The sequence below is a fragment of the Felis catus genome, chromosome A3 (genome assembly GCF_018350175.1).
Source record: "Felis catus isolate Fca126 chromosome A3, F.catus_Fca126_mat1.0, whole genome shotgun sequence".
NCBI lineage: Eukaryota > Metazoa > Chordata > Mammalia > Carnivora > Felidae > Felis > Felis catus.
Window position 1 is genome coordinate 84,792,711 of NC_058370.1, and position 18,582 is coordinate 84,811,292.

The window sequence follows — 18,582 nt, forward strand, 5'->3', positions numbered from 1 at the left end:
CCCAGGTTTTGGGGATACCTGGGTGGCTCAGTATGTTATTAGGCATTGGACTTCGGCTCAGGTCATGATCTCATGGTTCACAAGTTCGAGCCCTGCATCAGTCTCTGTGCTGTCCCCCTCTCGTACTCTGTCTTTCTCTTTCTCAAAAATAAATAAAACATTAAGACAACTAAAAAGTAAAATAAAATTCTAGTTCTTAAAAACTCATTTGTCAATTATGTAAATTAGATTTTATTCATAAGAATTATATGCTGGGAAGTCAAAATGTACAGTTTTAATCAAATGAATTTTATCACACTGTGAAAGGTGTATAAAATAGGAACGGATTGATCAGTACTTGATTTTCTTTTGGCCTAGAACACTGTATCTGTACATCAAATATCGTATTTAGTAGTTTAGTGTGATTTAATAGTTATACCAATGTGGCAAGTCTGGATGATAAAAGTAAAAAATTAAAACTCATGTTCAAGATGACTGTGTAGTCTATAAAAGTAATATCTATATTTTGTTTAATTTTTAGAGGAAGAAGAGAAAAATAAAAAATATTCTCCTGAAGAAATTCAAAGAAAAAGACAAGAAGCACTGGTTCGAAGAATGGCCAAAGCACAGGCATCATCTGTAAAGGCAGCTCCCACTTAACTTGATTTCTTTTATGAAATATTTGGAAGACTTAACAAAGACAGTTAATAACTATCTATGATAGGGAATATTCTTTCTTGATTTCTCTGTGAGAAATTTAATGCTGAGTTATAAAGCATGGACTTCTATTTTATTTAATAAATCAGTGTTTGCAGTAGTTAATGAAACCTTTCCTTGAAGAGGTATGTGAAAGTAATTGCATATACGTTTTAGAAATTCAGGAAAGTAATTACGGTATAAAATTATACAGAATAAAGGAGTTATTTTTTCAAATATTGTGGATCATCCAAAAATAGGTAATTTGCTAATTTTTTTATTGTAATAACTTCCTAATACAAAGCTTCATCTTACTAAGAAATGAGACTTAAAAAAAATTTTTTTTAATGTTTATTTTTGAGAGACAGAGTACGAGCAGGAGAGGGGCAGAGAGAGAGGGAGATACAGTCTGAAGCAAGCTCCAGGCTCTGAGCTGTCAGTACAGAGCCTACTGTGGGGCTTGAACTCCCAAATTGCAAGATCATTACCTGAGCCAAAGTCGAATATTTAACCAACTGAGCCACCTAGGCTCTCGAGACTTTTTTTTTTTTTTTTAGTTTTACTTTCAGTAACTGTATCTTAAAGATTTTATAGATTTCTGAATCTTAAAAATACTTCCATTTTCTTAGAAACGTGGTTGGTGGGAAATAAAGGACTTCGATTTATTTGTAAGGAAATTGCTATTTTCAATTCCTAGTCTGAAATAGATTTTAATTTTAATTTTCTAAAACATGATGCATTTTGGAAAGCTTTCACTAATTTTAGGGAAATGCTGATTTAAGAAGTTTAGAAAAAAAGAAAGACTGGCTAAGTTATATAGCAATATTAACATTTAGAATTGTCAGAAACTTTAGATGTCATCTGGTCCAGCTTCTTTATTGTATGGGTGAGAAATGGATACTGTTCTGAAAGTCACAAGGCAAGTTAAAGCTGTTCTGTGATTAGAATGATTGCTATCATTCTAATGAACACCTAGACAATTATGCCAATTGCTACAGAGTATTAATCAGTATTTAAAATAACTTGTTTGTAGGAGCATTAATTATTTCATAGTATAAAACTAAAAAAATAGTAACAAAAAGTACATTAAGGTCTGTTTAATAATCTCATTGTTTCTTGTATTAAAGAATTTTATCATTCCATGATATAAAAATGAGAATCTTTCTCTTTTCAGTTTTCCTACAACTATTAAATTTTCCTTTGATTAAATTTTCTGACTTTTACCAATTTGTTTTTCTCTATTACTCTGTTGTTTCTATTTGCCTGTCTAAAATTCTCTAAACTAGAATTGAAAATCTCAGCAGAAGTCATAAGGGCAGTAAGAATGCTTTATGTATCCTAAATGGCTTTAGGAGACCTGATGAAAGTTATAGATGTGAAACACTTATTAGTATGTTCACCACTACTCTGGTGTCTTAGAGCTATATGATAGTATCAATATAATTCATGCATTTTAAGGTATTGCTATATAAAGATATACCACTTCAAAAATTGTATATTCATGTATATAGTGAAATAACATATTCTAGGTAACCTTTATTATTTGTCCAAAAATATATAATAAAGACCCTAAATAAATATAGGTAAATTTTCTATGTAAGAAATGATGAACTGAGATTCTTTATTTTTTCTAAAGTGGCTTCACTGTGTTCTTACTATGCTTTGGATATCTCTTCCTTTGTTTAAGTTCTTCCCTTCCTGCCATTTGCTTCCTCTATAGCCCGTGCCTTTAGCCAATTCTGTCCCTTCTTTAAGACTCAGCCTAATAAATCTCAGTTTCTTTGAAACTCATACCTGACCATTCTCACTGAAATTGATTTCTTTCTGATGATGGTGGTAACATTTCTTAGATGTTTCATGGGGGCAATCCTGTAATGTCATATATGTTATTCAGGTGTATATGTGTCCTGGTAATATTTCTACAACTTCTTATTTTGTATTTTCTTCCTAGTGTTGCCATATTTTCACACAGCCTATACTGCCATTTACTGAATACTTTTCTTAAAGGGATGACTTTTCACTTTAAAAGGAAACTTTACAGTACTTATGGCTGGTAGGTGGAATAGTAAATGGCCCAGCACATTTCAACCTGAACATGATTGGTTTTCTAGGGTTACTCCTGTTCAAATTCTCCTTTCCTATCCCGATTCTTCTCATAGCTATTGTTGGAAATAGTGGAGTCAGTGGCTCTTTGGTGAGCACACAGAGGGCTGCGTAGTTTCTCTGGCTTGGCTCTTTCCAATCTCTATTAAATCTGTTTCCACACAAAGAAAGGGCAATTGGTAGGCCTGGCAGCTCTATTCCAGCTCAAGTTCGGCTCAGGCTGGCTATAGAAAAGCTGACAGTGATAATGCCATTATTGCAGGAAAGTCTACTACAGAATAAAGTTCATCTGTCACTACTCTTTCTTGCTGCAGATAGGCAAACCTCATCCCAGGAAGACTTGGGTTGCTTATTACACAAAGAGTCAGTGGTATGCAGGCATGTACCACACCTTAGGAAATAGTGCTTATATGCTACTCTGTTATCACTAACTTTTACATTCCTGAGAACAGAGGCACCTTACTTCTCTCTGTATACCCAGTACTGATATTCAGTGGTTACTTATCAAATATTTTATGAATTTAGATATATTCTGATGGCAGATTCTGCCTCCTCCTACTTGAAGCAATCTGATTCCCTGAGCTATCCAGGATTAGAAAATGTTTCAAGAAACAATTTAAATTTAGCCTAACACTGATTACTGTAAGTGATAATTTAAAGTCTGATTATGATTTTCAGTTCTTGCCAGGTTGTAGTGATCAGAATCACTTGTGGGACTCAAAAACAAAACAACAAACTTGTGCCTTCTCTTAGACTTCATAAATGAGTACCTCTAGGGGTAGATTTCAGATATGTGTGCATTTAAAGTTCATTGACTAATAGCCAACAGGGTTGAAAAGAAACCATAATTGCAAAATTTATATAAGTTGCTAAATGCTTTATTTACCATGCATGGTTTTAAGAAATTTACATTAACTAATTTACTTCTCAAAACAACTATTTAAATAACACTTTTACTACCATTTTATAAAAAAAGGACACTGAAGTATGCATATTAAGTGACTTCCTCAAGGTCACACAATAAGAAAGTAGTTGGAGTTTGAACCCAAGTAGTCTGATTTCAAATATTGTGATCTTAACTATTGAGCATACTATCATTCATGGAAACTGTTCATAAAAATCATTTGTCTATGGAAATTATATATACAAGAAAGAATTGTGACATTTCAGGCACGTGTGCCAAAAACTCACAGGAATTCTGTAGCTCACTTGTATATAGCTCAGGAGAGTTTTTTCCCAATCCCAGTTGCTGTTACAGATGACTCCTATACTTTTATGTGAGCATGTGGGTGGGTATTGATTATATGAATCCACATAGGGATCACCTTTTTCATTCAACCTCTAAACAAAAGAGTAGAGAAATACATAAAATGTATAGCTACTTAAAATGTCTTCATTTTACTTCACTATTTTGTAACTTCTGGGTGTTCTGGTTTTAATTCTATTGGGGAAAGCTTAGTTGCCTAGTTTAAGATGAAATGACATACCTCAAACTGCTAGTAAAACTCTGATCCAGGTAATAAAGTTAAGGTTTCTGGTTAGATTCACATTATATAGAAGAGTGGTATTCTGCATTTGTTACAATATGTTGTTGTGAAGTCCAACTCACACAGATTGTAGTTGGGAAAAGGAAAAAGTAATAGTGTTTTCAGATAATTCTAGATTTTCTTCTCTGATACTACACAAAAACTCAAGAAGTGGTCATTTCTTAAAAGATAAATATAACTTCTGTTTCCAGCCAAGATGGAATATTGAGGACTGCATGTACCTGTCTTACTGAAAGAACGAAATAAGCAAACTACGTCAAAAAATGGACTTCAAGACTTGACCTCAGACAATGAGGAAAATAATCCCTGAGGATGAGGAAACAAACAAATGGAGCCCTATGATTTTCCCAGCTTACTGCCTTGAGGGAGTTTCCAGGACATGATGCAAGGAAGAAGAACTGAGGAAGAGCCCAGTAGACTTACTGAGTGAAAAAGTGGAGCTGAGAGTCTAGGGAAACCAAATTAGCTTGAGTTCACAGGATAGAGTACCACTGAGAAGAGATCTGCAGATGATCCCCCTTAAGATTATTAAACTCAGTACTGAGCAGCACATACATGTGAGGAAATGGAGGCTGAAGAAAGAGATATTCAAAAGGATTAGAGAGAACAAACATTGTCCAGTGCTCACAAGGGTCTAGTAACAATGCCAGTTCTCACCAGCCACAAGTCACTGGGTAGTAATTTGTCCTAGTAATAGGAAATGCTTTGCGCTAGGTTGCACTACTATGGTACCCCCTACCCAACAAATCATAAAAGCAAGGTCAAGAAGGATCAAACCATTCCCATATTACAACTGTATCCTAGAAAAAAGCTCAAAAATACTTATAAAAAAAACCCCAAATGCCCAGCACTTATGAGATAAAATTCACAGTGGCTGCCCTCTAAAGATGACTAGGCATACAAAGAAACCTGGATGTGATGTCAATGTTAGAATTAACAGGTAACATTACAACAGCCACAGTTGTTACATATATTCAAAAAGCTAAGTAGAAACATGGAGGATATTAAAAAGACTAAACACAAACTTTTAGAGATGAAAGGTACAATGTCTGAGGTGAAAGTACAGTAGATAGGATTAATGGCAATTAGACATTGCAGATTAGTGACTAATGAACTTGACATATCAATAGGAATTACTCAAAATGAGAAAAAAGAACAGTGAGTTGTAGAACAATTTCAAGTAGCCTAATGTATGATTAATTAGAGTCTCTGAAGGAGGAAGGCAGAGAGGATAGCAAACAAGACATAATCGCCTAACAATTTCCAGACTTTCATGAAAACTATTAACCTACAAATAGAAGAAAGTCAATGAACTCCAAGCATAAGAGATATGAAGAAAACTACCAAGCCATATCATAACTGGTGATAAAATCATGAAGCAGTCAAAAAAGAGAAGAACAAAGGAACAAAGATGAATATGTCAGAATTCTTATTAGAAACAATCTGACAAGACAATGGATAAACATCTTGAAAACACTAAAAGGAAAAAAACCTGTCTACCTAGAATTCTATACCCAGCAAAATGTCTTTCAGAGGCAAAGATGAGATAAAGTTGTTTTCAGACATACCAAATCTGAAAGAATTAATTCATCACTGGCACTACAAGAAATATTAAAGGATGTCCTTCAAGCAGACAGAAAATATTAAATGAAAATGTGGGCTTACAGAAGAGAATGATGAACACTGGAAATGATAAACACATGGGTTAATGTATGAGATTCTTAAAATTATTTAAATCTTTTATAAGATAATTGACTATACAAAAATAACAATGTTGGGTTTACAACGTAAAAGTTAAATATATGACAATAGCATAAAGGCCAGTAGGAAAAAAAAAATTGAGAGTAGACAGTCCTATTTTGCACATTTTGACATGCATGGGTTTCACATAACACTAGTCCCCTAACAACATAGTTCAAATTTCTGTCAACATACTATTTTAACTGTGACTACTTGCCTAAAGTACAAACTTTAGATCAGACCACAAATCACTACATAAGTAACAGATGTGGATTATGATGCATGCCCAATCATGTCACTTGATTGTCACAACTGCCCAGTTGATGTTATTCCTAGTTCAGAGCTAAGGAGATGGGGGCTCAGTTTTTCTATGACGAGCTATACTCAGTTTTAAGACCAGTGCAGGCTGACTCCATATCTCATTGTCTTCCCACAATAATTTTTTCTACTCTATATATTTGATAGTCACCATTATTCTTTTTAAATGGATCTTTTTTTTTTTTGCTATGATATTGGTTTATGGTGCTATTGAAGGCTTCTTGTTTTTTTTGTTTTTTTTCAATACAACTGGACTTCTATTCAAAGTGAAAAATTTAAATGTTTAATAGAAAACATGTCCTTTGGTATGAAGGATTTAGTATCTTTTAAATGCAAACATAGACAACATTGTTTAAGTGCTGAAGATCCTGTTCCATTTATTACTTCTCTGAGTCTGGGAGTATTCTCTGTAAGGCAGAGAGAAAGAGATGCAGAACATTCCTTGACACTATTTAGTAACCTCAGATTTCTTTGTGGTTTAGTGTAGTTTCAGCTGTTCAGTATCCCAAAAGACATGCAAGAAATAGAAAATGCTAAGGGAGGAACAATGAAAATGAGCTTTAAAATCAGGGGTATTTTCACGTGGTAAGACATTTAAGAATATTTTAAAATAAAATTTAGTCTTAAAAACACCAACTAATTACTTGCCTCACTGCCTAGCATTGTAATTATTATTTTTTATTAAGCAGTATTTAAATGCCAAGGAAAGGAAATAAGGTATCTAGTAAAATAGGTGAAACATTTGAGTAAAGTGTATTACAATTAGAGGAAAAAATACATTTAAATATACATTTTATACCTTTAAGATATGAAACATGCAAATCATTATCTCTACATCCCAGTACACAGAAAATTTAAGCCACAGGGACAATAATGCTTTCAACCCTTAGGAAGAAAAATCCCACATCTCTAAGCTGTAATTATTGCCAGAACTATTGAAATGGCATTTTCAGAACTTGGCAATGTTTACTCAGAAAAAGAACCACAGTTCTGGGCTCTCTAGACATTTCCAGCACTTGTGAATATGTCCTTTACTAATGAGCTTGTTCAAGTAATTTGTCAAGCTGTTAATCCTCTGCTTTAGATTTCACTTGACAATATTTTTCTATAATCTGGTAGTACACTTTCAGACGCAAAGGTTTATGTTAATAAATTGCACCTTTTGCTTGGTTCTACCAATGCACTTTTTGTGATGTTGAAAGTGTTATTAGTGGTTCAAAAGAAAAATATTTTTGAGGGGTACGGAGCTGAAGTATAGTTTACTTTCATTTAGAACAAACTGTAGAGAAAAAAAAATACCAAATAGAGGCAGTCAAATCAGTTACTTGAATACTTCCAAGTATCTTTGAAGCAACAATAAACAGATAAAAATTACTGATTTTTTGATGTCTGAAGATTTATTTTTGTGAATTGTCACCTATACATGAAACAGTATCTTATTATTTCTGCTTCCATTACAGAGTTACTCTGTTTTCATTTTTTTTAAGTTTATTTACTTAGGAGAGAGACAGAGAGAGAACGTGAGTGGGGAGAAGGGAAGAGAGGGAGAGAATCCCAAGCAGGCTCCGTGCTGTCAGCATGAGATCATGACCCAAGCTGAAATCAAGAATTGGATGCTTAACCAACTGAGCCACACAGGTGCCCCAGAATTACTGTTTCCTTGGGCATACCCTTATTATGTTCCTGCCTCAAAATTCTAATATGCAAAAAGGAATTGTGTTTATTATTCACTTAATATGTACTTTCATATGTACCTCAAATTTCAGGGTCATTTTAAAAAACAGCTAATGCTAGGGGCACGTGGGTGGCTTAGTTGGTTAACTGACCGACTTTGGCTCAGGTCATGATCTCAGTTTGTGAGTTTGAGCCCCATGTTGGGCTCTGTACTGACAGCTCGGAGCCTGGAACCTGCTTCAGATTCTGTGTCTCCCTCTGTCTCACTCCTGCTCAAGCTCTGTCTCTCTCTCTCTCTCAAAAATAAATAAAAAATTAAAAATTTTTTAACGAAAAATAAAAAATTAAAAAAAGCTAATGCTAACACTGAGCACTGACATAAAAATGTAACATGCATTATTTAATTCAATACTTCTATGAAGAGGATATTGCTTCATTTTGTAGATAAAGAAATACATAAACATAAGGAAACAAAGTGGTTCATTATTCAAGATCACATAGCTAAAAGTGGGAGGGCCAGAATTCAAACCAGTCTGGCACAAGTGTTCACTTTCTTCACCATTACTCTATTTTTTTAACCATAGAAAATATGAAACCCACATCTTAAATATGAGGAAATTGAGACTCAGATGAGGTTAAGTGACTCAGTCAAGGCTATATTTTAGGCTAGAACCAGTACTAGGACCCAGATCTTCCCAATCACATCCTACTTAATTTTGCACTAGATGAACCAATTTTCTGTTTAGAGTTAGGAAATGTAAAAAATTGCTTATATATCTATAAGGCTCTTGAATTTTCACTGCTGAAGAGTCTGTTTTAAACACATTTATTTAAAATATGCAATAAATAATGTAAATAATTTGCCTATATTCAAAAGCCCGAAATATAACTTCTATGTTCCAAAACACTAAAATAAAAATATCTTTTATGAGTTTCTTTTTACTCTTGTATATTTTAGTAAATTGTTACTTTAAGCCCATGATTAAAGCTTTTCCTGTTTTTATAACAATCTTATTGGCACACTTTATTTATTTAATGAAATTTCCTAAATTTACCTAAAGTTATAAATATGTAACCGAAATTCAGGACAGAAAGTTTTCTGTTCAATTATATTTTCAGAATTATTTTTTTAAATCAATAAAGTTTATTAAGAACTTTGATCAAAAACTATTTGGGGTATTCTGACTTTGGTCTCAAGCAGTTTGACTGTGATATTTCTAGGCTTGGTTTTCCTCATACTTATCTTGTTTTAGATTCACTGAAGTACTTGGATTGTAAATTTTTGTCTTTCATCAAATTTGGAAAGTTTTTGATCATTATTTCTTCATATTTTATTGTGCCCCATTTTCTTTCTCTCCTTTCCTTCTGGAATTCTAATTACCCTTTGATATTGTACTACAAGTACTTGAAGCTCTTTATACTTTATTTCTACCCTTTTTCCCCTCTCTCCTTCAGACTGAATAATTTGTATTGATCCATCTTCAAGTTAACTGAGTGTTTCCACTATCATCTTCACATAGCTCTTTAACCCATCATATGAATTTTTTTAATTTCAGATATTCCATTTTTTAGTTCTAAAATTTCCATTTGGCTCTTCTTTCATAGTTTCTCCACTAATTTTCCTATTGTTCATTACAAATATCTTCATTTATATCACTGAGCACAGTTTTAAGAGCTGCTTTAAAACCCTTGTCTGATTATTCTAAGTTATTGATCATCTTAGAATTGGCCTCTACTGATTATCTTTTCCCTAGAGATTAGATCACATTTCCTGGATTTTCATACATCAAATGATTTTGAGTTGTATCCTGCACATTGTATCAGTTACGTTGTAGAGACTCTGAATTTGGTTATATTCCTCTTAAGAGTCTTCATATTTTTGTTTGAGCAGGTGGTTAGTTTGGTTGGATTCAAACAGAAACCTCTGCCTTGCCTGTGGTGAGTAGCAGCTCAGATCTCAATTCACACTCCTTTCAATCATCTCAGCACATGTGTGGTTCTAGAGTCAACCAGGTCTGCCCAAATGTTTAGATTTGCCTTATCTGCCTCTCTCCTTTCTGAGTTCATACACAACTCTGCTTGTTGTGTCTCCTAGCCTTAGTTCCTCTGGACAAAAAGGCAGCAAACTTTCTCTCAGCATTTTAGCCACTTTTCACTGTACTACAACTGTGCTTGACCTTGCAGTAAAGTCTCTCAAATAGAGAAAATTCACCTTCTGAAGATTATTGCCTCCAACCTTTAGTTTTCCTCTAAAATCTGCCTGCTTTTGTCAATTCTTTAAAACCCTTAGGTGATTGAACTTTTAATTCTGTCCAGACTTTTTAGTTATTAACTATATGGTGAAGGAGAAGAGTTTGTTATGTTTATTTTTTAATTGGAGAAAGAGCTGTCAATTTTAGATATTTGGAATAGAAAGAACTAATATGGAGATTTTGTTCATGAGAAGTTCCTAATGTAGGCATAAATATGTCATATTTCACACAGCCCCAAAATAACACAAAATATTTAGATACAGAAATCCATATTTTAACTTCTGAACTAGCCAGAAGTTTTTGTCATTAATTATTGTTTTGTTTTTGTCATTAATTCTTGTTTTTGTCAATAATTAATTGCCAACTAAATTTCTCTGGATGTCTGTTATACCCACTATGAAAATGAAGGAATTAATTTAGATATCTAAGATCCTCAAGGTTCTGTATTTCTAAAAGAAATAGGTTTGAATAGGTTTTATGTTTGTGTGCTATTATTGTTAACATATTTTGAAAATTATAGTTTTAATCAGGAGGTTTTAATTATATAACTTTATATAATAGATAGTTCCTGGAAAGAGTATATATAAATTAATACTATATAATATTTAGAGTATATAGTAGATGACTGTCATTTATAGGAACTGTGTGGATTATTCTTTTGTTATGACAGTTTTTGTTAAAACAATCACTTCCTAATTTAACTTTTGTATAGATGTATATTCATTCACACACACACACACACACACACACACACACACACACACACACACAACTGATTACATGCTTTGAGTTAGAAATATTAGAAATAACCATATAATTTATTGCCATGATGTGAGGTAGCATAACCTATAAGCTTTGTTGTATAGAGTTACTGACTTTTACAAGTAGATAATTTTTGTTGTTAACTAGATAATAAAGCACCTGTATCATTTTAATTAATACATATATTAAAAGAAGTAAAAATTTTGAAGTTAAATTAAAAGAAATTTTTCAAATAAAATTTTCAAAATTACCATTTTGTCTTTACTTAGGTGAAAAGAGGTTATAAGAGATATGGCTAATCATTTTAAATACATTCTAGGGGTGCCTGGGTGGCTCAGTCAGTTAAATGTCCGACTTTGGCTCAGGTCATGATCTCATGGTCCATGGGTTCGAGCCCCGCATTGGGCTCTGTGCTGACAGCTCAGAGCCTGGAGCCTGCTTCGGATTCTGTGTCTCCCCCTCTCTCTACCCCTCCCCCGCTCATGCTCTCTCACTCTGTTTCCCTTTTTCTTCCTCTTCCTCTTTTTTTTTTTTCTCTTTTAGAAACAGGATCATAGTTTCTTGTTTGTTTTTTGTTTTTCACTTCCTTTTTTCTTTTTTTTTTTGGATCAGACTTTTTTATTGGTTTTCTTTCTTTTTTCTTTTTCTCTTTTTTATTTTCTTTGTAATTGGCTTTATAGTTTTTTGATTCTCTGCTTTGTTGTTGTTGTTCCTTTTCCTTTTCTCTTGTTTGGCGATTAGGCTCTCCCCTCCTCCCTTTTTCCAGGCTTACTTCAACAAACGTATCAAAGTACACCTAATTAAACGTCCAGACACTTCCCACTGCAAGGAAGAGCTCGGCAGAGGTCTGATCAGTGGGAAAGGGCAGCCAAAATCCAACAGCAGCATGATACAGCATGCACCAGAAACACTTCCTAAAGTGCCAGGCTCTGGACAGTGTATGACCCCTTTTTAATATAGCAGGACTCTTAGGTGCAGGAGACAAAACAAGCTTTTAAAACATGCAAAAGACAGAAACTTAGCCAACATCTCAAGATGGAGGAGTTCTCCCCAAAAGAAAGGTCAAGAAGAAATCACAGCCAGGGACTTGCTCAAAACAGATATAAACAATGTATCTGGACAAGAATTTAGAACAACACTGGGCTTGGAAAAAAAGCATATCAGGCAAAAGAGAAACCCTTGCTGCAAAGGATGAAAAACTAGTCAGGCTGAAATAAAAAATGCTATTAACTGAGATGCAAAACTGACTGGATACAGTCATAAAGATGACTGAAGAAGCAGAGGAGAGAATGAGTGACATAGAAGATAAAACTCTGGAAAATAAAGCTGAAAAGAAGAGGGAAAGGAATGTATTAGATCACAAAGGGAGAATTAGAGAACTTAGTGATTCTATAAAACAAAATAATATCTGTACCATAGGAGTCCCAGAAGAAGAGCAGGAAAAAGGAGCAGAAGGTTATTCGAACAAATTATAGCTGAGAACTTCCCTAACCTGGGGAAGGAAACAAGCATTCAAGTCCAAGAGGCCCCGACAACTCCCTCAAAATCAACAAAAATATGTTAACACCATGACACATCAGAGTGAGACTTCAAAATACAAAGATAAAGAGAATTCTGAAAGCAGCTAGGGAAAAAGTTCCTTAACTTACTAGGGTAGACACATAAGGTTACCAGCAGACCTGTCCATGGTAACTTGGCAGGCCAGAAGGGAGTGGCAAGAAATATCAAATGTCCTAAATGAGAAAAATATGCAGCCAAGAATTCTTTGTCCAGCAAAGCTGTCATTCAGAATGGAAGGAGAGATAAAGAGTTTACCAGACAAACCAAAACTAAAGGGGTTTGTGAGCATTAAACCAGCCCTGCAAGAAATTTTAAGGGGGACTTTCTGAGAAGAGGAAAAACAAACGAAACAAAACAAAACAAAACAAAACAAAACAAAAAAACCCCAGAAGACCAAGGCAACAAAGACTACAAAGGACCAGAGAATATTGCCAGAAATACCAACTCTACAGGTAACACAATGGCACCAAATTCATATCTTTCAAATAATCACTCAATGTAAATGGACTAAATGCTCCAATCAAAAGGCACAGGGTGTAAGGATAGATTAAAAAGAAAAAAAAGATCCATCTATATGCTGCCTACAAGAGACTCATTTTAGACCTAAAGAGACCTGCAGATTGAAAATGAGGAGATAGAGAACCATCTATCAAGCTAACAGATGTCAAAAGAAAGCCGGAGTAGCCATATTTATACCAGAAAAACTAGACCTTATTTTCTTTAATGTTTTTCAGGTTTATTTATTTATTTTGAGAGTGAGGAGGAGAGGGGCAGAGAGAGAGGGGGAGAGAGAATCCCAAGCAGGCTCCATGCTGTCAGCACAAAGCCTGATGCGGGGCTTGAACCCATGAACTGCAAGATAGTGACCTGAGCTGAAATCAAGAGTCAGATGCTTAACCAACTAAGCCACCCAGGTGCCCCTATTTTCTTATTTATTTATTTATTTATTTATTTATTTACTTATTTACTTATTTACTTATTTATTTATTCTTTTTTTAAAGTTTTTATTTTAATTCCAGTTAGTTAACATACAGTGTCATATTAGTTTCAGGTGTACAATTTAGTGATTCAACCCTTCCATACATAACAGGGTGCACATCACAACAAATGCCCTCCTAATCCCCATCACCTATTTCACTCATGCACTCTCCTTTGTAACCATTAGTTTGTTCTGTATAGTTAGGAGTCTGTTTCTTGGTTTCTCTCTCCTTCCCAATCTCTCTCTCTCTCTCCACCCCCCTCTCTCTCCCCCTATAAGAGACAAATACAGAGAACAAACTGAGTGTTGCTGGAGGGGAGGTACATGGTGGGGGTGGGCTAAATGGGTGATGGGCATGAAGGAGTGCACTTGCTGTGATGAGCACTGGGTGTCATATGTAAGTGATGAATCACTGGGTTCTACTCCTGCATCCAATACTACACTGTATGTTGACTAACTTTAATTTAAATAAATAACTTAGAAAGAAAAAAAAAAAAGGAGCTGCCTAATTAACTCACATAATCATGGGAGATAGTAAATGTTATTATTTAAGTCCCTGATTTTTAGGTGTAGGTTGTATGCATCAACAGAAAACTAACACAACCAGTAAGTTCTTTTCATCCTTTACAAATTTTATTTCTCTCATTCATATACTTTTATTTGTAATGGCTAATATCTGCAAGAACATTGTTGAATAATTGTCATCATTGAGGGTATCCCATCTTACCCTTGATTTTAATAAGAATGCTTCCAGTATGTTTTTTTATTTACATTTCAGACTTTTAGAATGAGACACATACCTTGCTAATAGTTTTTATTATTTTTATCCTATGATTTATCTTATTTTTTTAAATCAAGGATTTCTGCTTAAAAAAATCTTATTATCATTAGTGGTGATGGCTATGGGAGATACTACTTTATGTTTTTATTTTTTTTTATTAAGCTTTTTTTAAGGTTTATTCATTCCTGAGAGAGGAAGACAGAGCATGAGCAGGAGAGGGGTAGAGAGAGAGGGAGGCACAGAATCAAAAGCAGGGTCCAGGCTCTGTGCTGTGAGCACAGAGCCCGACACGAGGTTCAAACTAATGAACAGAGAGAGCATGACCTGAGCTGAAGTTGGATGCTTAACCAACTGAGTCACCAAGGCACCCCTGGGAGACACTACTTTATATTGCCCAATATCTATTCCCCCTTTTTTCATTATTAATTCTCTAATGTTAGTTGGGGCCATAAGGTCCCTAACATTAGGGTATCACTGTATCATTTCTAAATTGCTTATGCTCAATCTATTCCAGGAAAGAGAAGTAAACTTTCATTTCGTTAAGCCACTGTTATTTGAACAATTTCTTATAGCCAATGAATGTGTTGCCTAATTAATAAAGTAACCCTGTGAGTTTTCTCTCGTTTTTGTTTTCAATCTTTTTTTTAAAAAAAAAATTTTTTTTTTCAACGTTTATTTATTTTTGGGACAGAGAGAGACAGAGCTTGAACGGGGGAGGGGCAGAGAGAGAGGGAGACACAGAATGGGAAACAGGCTCCAGGCTCGGAGCCATCAGCCCAGAGCCCGACGCGGGGCTCGAACTCACGGACCGCGAGATCGTGACCTGGCTGAAGTCGGACGCTTAACCGACTGCGCCACCCAGGCGCCCCATGTTTTCAATCTTATATTAAATTACTGGTTTTCCTAATCTTAACTCATCCTTGTAGTACTAAAATAATCCAGCCCCACTCAGTTATATTCTTGTACAATTCTTGGAATGTGCTGATGGATTCCACTTGCTAACATTTTGTTTAGGATTTTTTCAGAGAAGTACACTGTTAGTTTTCTTTTGTGTGGATGTGAAATCTGTTTCATACATTGGTATCAATGACATGGCCACCTTATAAAAAGGATTTAGAAGAGTGCCTTTTTTTTTTTTACCATATTCTAGAATAAGTTAGGTAATATAAATTTATCTATTTCTTTTAGAATTAATTTCTGAAACCCTCACAGTCTGGAACTATGGAGGAATAGCTATTTGACAATTATATTTATTTTATGATAATTGGTCATTTAGATTTTCTTTCTTCTCAGGTAGTTGTAGAAAAATTCATGAAAAGATCATTGAACGTCTCAAGCAAATTGGTAACAAGGTGTAGGGATTAAAAAATATGTAGAATTAAAATATAATGCAATAATTATATACAGTATGAAATGTTACAAATTTCTTACAGCATACACAAGTGGACACAAAGTTATATGGGTAAAATGTGATGTTAAAGATATAGATTGCAAAACTTGGAAGAACAAGTAAAAGTAAGAAAGGGAAAACAAGCCAAGAAGGAATTAGGTAGCTTAACATTATTAAAATATCCAAAACAAGGCAGGTAAGGAAAAACAACCACAAAGAACAGATGACACAAATAGAGAACACTGTTTTCTTACCTGCTTTAATGGAAGTCACATCTTCCTCTCATTCTCTGCCAAAGGTGAAGCATTTCATGTGTTCCATCTCTTTAGAGGAACTTGTGATTTTTTAAAATTCAGTTCAATAGGTTGCCTTGCAACTCAACTCTCTGATAGGTTCAAGAAAAGTGTTATTGTTGTTATTAGGTTATCCAGCTGTATCTCATTTTTAGGAGGGAAGGAACATTCTCTTGTCACTTCCTGTATCCAAACGAAAAGCAGAAATCTTTTTCAATAGTTTTTGTCTTTGAACAGTGTATCCAAGTTATATGGTATACAATACAGATTCATAACTAGTATATTTTCATTTTCAGTTTTATCATCTTGTTTTAGAAAGTAAACTTTTTTGTATCATTTAGTGATTTGGAGCCTGAATACAATCTTGTCTGGTATTAAAATTATGACCTTCCCTTTCTACTTGTATTTGCTTAGTAAAATTTTGCCCATCCTTCAATTTTCCCTTCTGAATCACTGAATCACTTTTTCAGTTATGTCTTTTATACAGAGTTAGGCTTCACTTTCTCTTAATGGTTGAGATAATTTATTTATATTTATTATGATGATAAATATATTTGGTGTCAGCATCATATTATGTTTTGCTTTTTTTTACACTTGTTAAAAAAGCCTTTCAAATTAGCCTTATCCCCTCCCATGCATATGTTTTTCATTTTTTCCTGATAATTAGATTTTTGTTTTCATTCTAATGAATACCTTTTTTTTTTTCAACTTTTTTTTTATTTTTTTTTATTTTTGGGACAGAGAGAGACAGAGCATGAACGGGGGAGGGGCAGAGAGAGAGGGAGACACAGAATCGGAAACAGGCTCCAGGCTCTGAGCCATCAGCCCAGAGCCTGATGCAGGGCTTGAACTCACGGACCGTGAGATCGTGACCTGGCTGAACTCGGACGCTTAACCGACTGCGCCACCCAGGCGCCCCTAATGAATACCTTTTTAATAAGAACATCACATCACATAGGATTAATTTTTTTTATTTTTTTAACGTTTATTCATTTTTGAGAGACAGAGAGACATAAAATGAGCGGGGGAGGGGCAGAGACAGAGGGAGACACAGAATTCAAAGTAGGCTCCAGACTCTGAGCTGTCAGCACAGAACCTGACACAGGTCTGGAACCCATGGACACAAGATCATGACCTGAGCTGAAGTCGGAAGCTTAACTAACTGAGCCACCCAGGAGCCCCTCTGGCTTTGAATTTTTCTATAGAAAAGTCTGGGACCAACTTCATCCCCCACCCACACCCCATACCTTAAAAGTAAATTGAGCTTTTTGCCTGATTGCCCAAATACTTGTTTCTTTTTCACTGAACTCCTCAAAAATTTCCTAGGGAATGTTTTATTGTTCCTTATTTTGAATATACATTTCTTTGACAGTTTTTCTTTTACTATGTAAGTCCAAATCTTTTATTTCAGGGAAATAAACTTGAACTATATTGTAAATTACTTGTTCTTTTTCATTTTTTTTCTTTTTGGACTCTATGCGAATCTTGAGTCAATTTGCCCCTGTTCCCTTTTACCTCTTTATTTCATTTCCTTACTTTTCTTAGATCTATATTTTATTGTTTTCTGCAATCTTTTCTCCATTGTGCTTCTTTCTATTTCGCCTTTGTTTGAGGGATGGTTTTGTCATTTTTTTCTTTCACTTTATAGTTGAACTTATAATTTATCTCTTCCTACTGTCTTATCTATTCCTTGAGCTTTAAAATATCTTTTCCATGTTCTTTCTTCATAGGAAGTATTGCTTGATTGAGGTTTTTAAATTCTGTTGAAAAATTTGGCCCCAATTTATCTGATACAATAGAAAAAAAATTCTGTTTAAAAAAATTTTTTTTAATGTTTTTATTTATTTTTGAGACACAGAGAGACAGAGCATGAGCACGGTAGGGGCAGAGAGAGAGGGAGACACAGAATCTGAAGCAGGCTCCAGGCTCTGGGATGTCAGCACAGAGCCCTACACGGGGCCGGAACTCACAGACTGCGAGATTATGACCTGAGCTGAAGTCGGACGCTTAACCAACTGAGCCACCCAGGCGACCCATAAAATTTCTGCTTAATATTCTTGGTAAGATACTCGTATTTGTTTCCTTCTCACAGTATATTCGTGTATCTCTGGTGATACTTCCTTTTTTTTTCATTACTCATCTTCAAAGCAAATGAATTTCCCCAAGGTCAGTTATTTTCAGGAGTCTTATGTTTGGGAAAGTTGATGGCTATATTCCAGGTTAGCTGGAATTATCTTGAGGATCCAGAATTCTGTGGAGCAGTTTGTCTCTCTACAACTTTCCCAAGTCAATAAGGATAGGAAGTTTTTCACAATGCCAGATCTCTGCACTCACTTTCTGCAAATACTCCCTGCAAATACAGCCGATCTGTATGATTCCTTGTTTGTTGCCATCCTTTTGATTCCCAGAAGTAAGCCAGATCCAGAGTAGTTCCTGCCTCTAGCACATGCAGCCTATTTGCATTGTTGCAAACAAGGCATTGGATTTGGCATCTCAGAGGGTACCCTC

At 34.7% G+C, this 18,582-nt stretch overlaps 1 protein-coding gene and 1 long non-coding RNA gene across 6 annotated transcripts in view; one reads left to right on the forward strand and one right to left on the reverse strand.

The window, feature by feature from the left end:
• ETAA1 (ETAA1 activator of ATR kinase) overlaps nt 1-2,466 on the forward strand; it is a 16,070-nt gene extending 13,604 nt beyond the window's left edge. For 4 of the 5 annotated variants that reach the window (XM_019827293.3, XM_003984065.6, XM_045054294.1 and 1 more), the window contains one exon: nt 521-2,466. In XM_019827293.3, coding sequence (XP_019682852.2) covers nt 521-639 — 119 coding nt within the window. In that variant the 3' untranslated portion in view covers nt 640-2,466. The remainder of the gene's footprint in view (nt 1-520) is intronic. The other variant, XR_006595644.1, reaches the window with a different exon arrangement.
• On the reverse strand, nt 1,215-16,777 carry LOC123384491. The gene is made up of 2 exons (XR_006595645.1): nt 16,036-16,777; nt 1,215-6,916 (listed from the first exon to the last, which is right to left on the reverse strand). It is a non-coding gene; the product is annotated as an uncharacterized LOC123384491 (long non-coding RNA).
• Nucleotides 16,778-18,582: the final 1,805 nt, after the last annotated feature.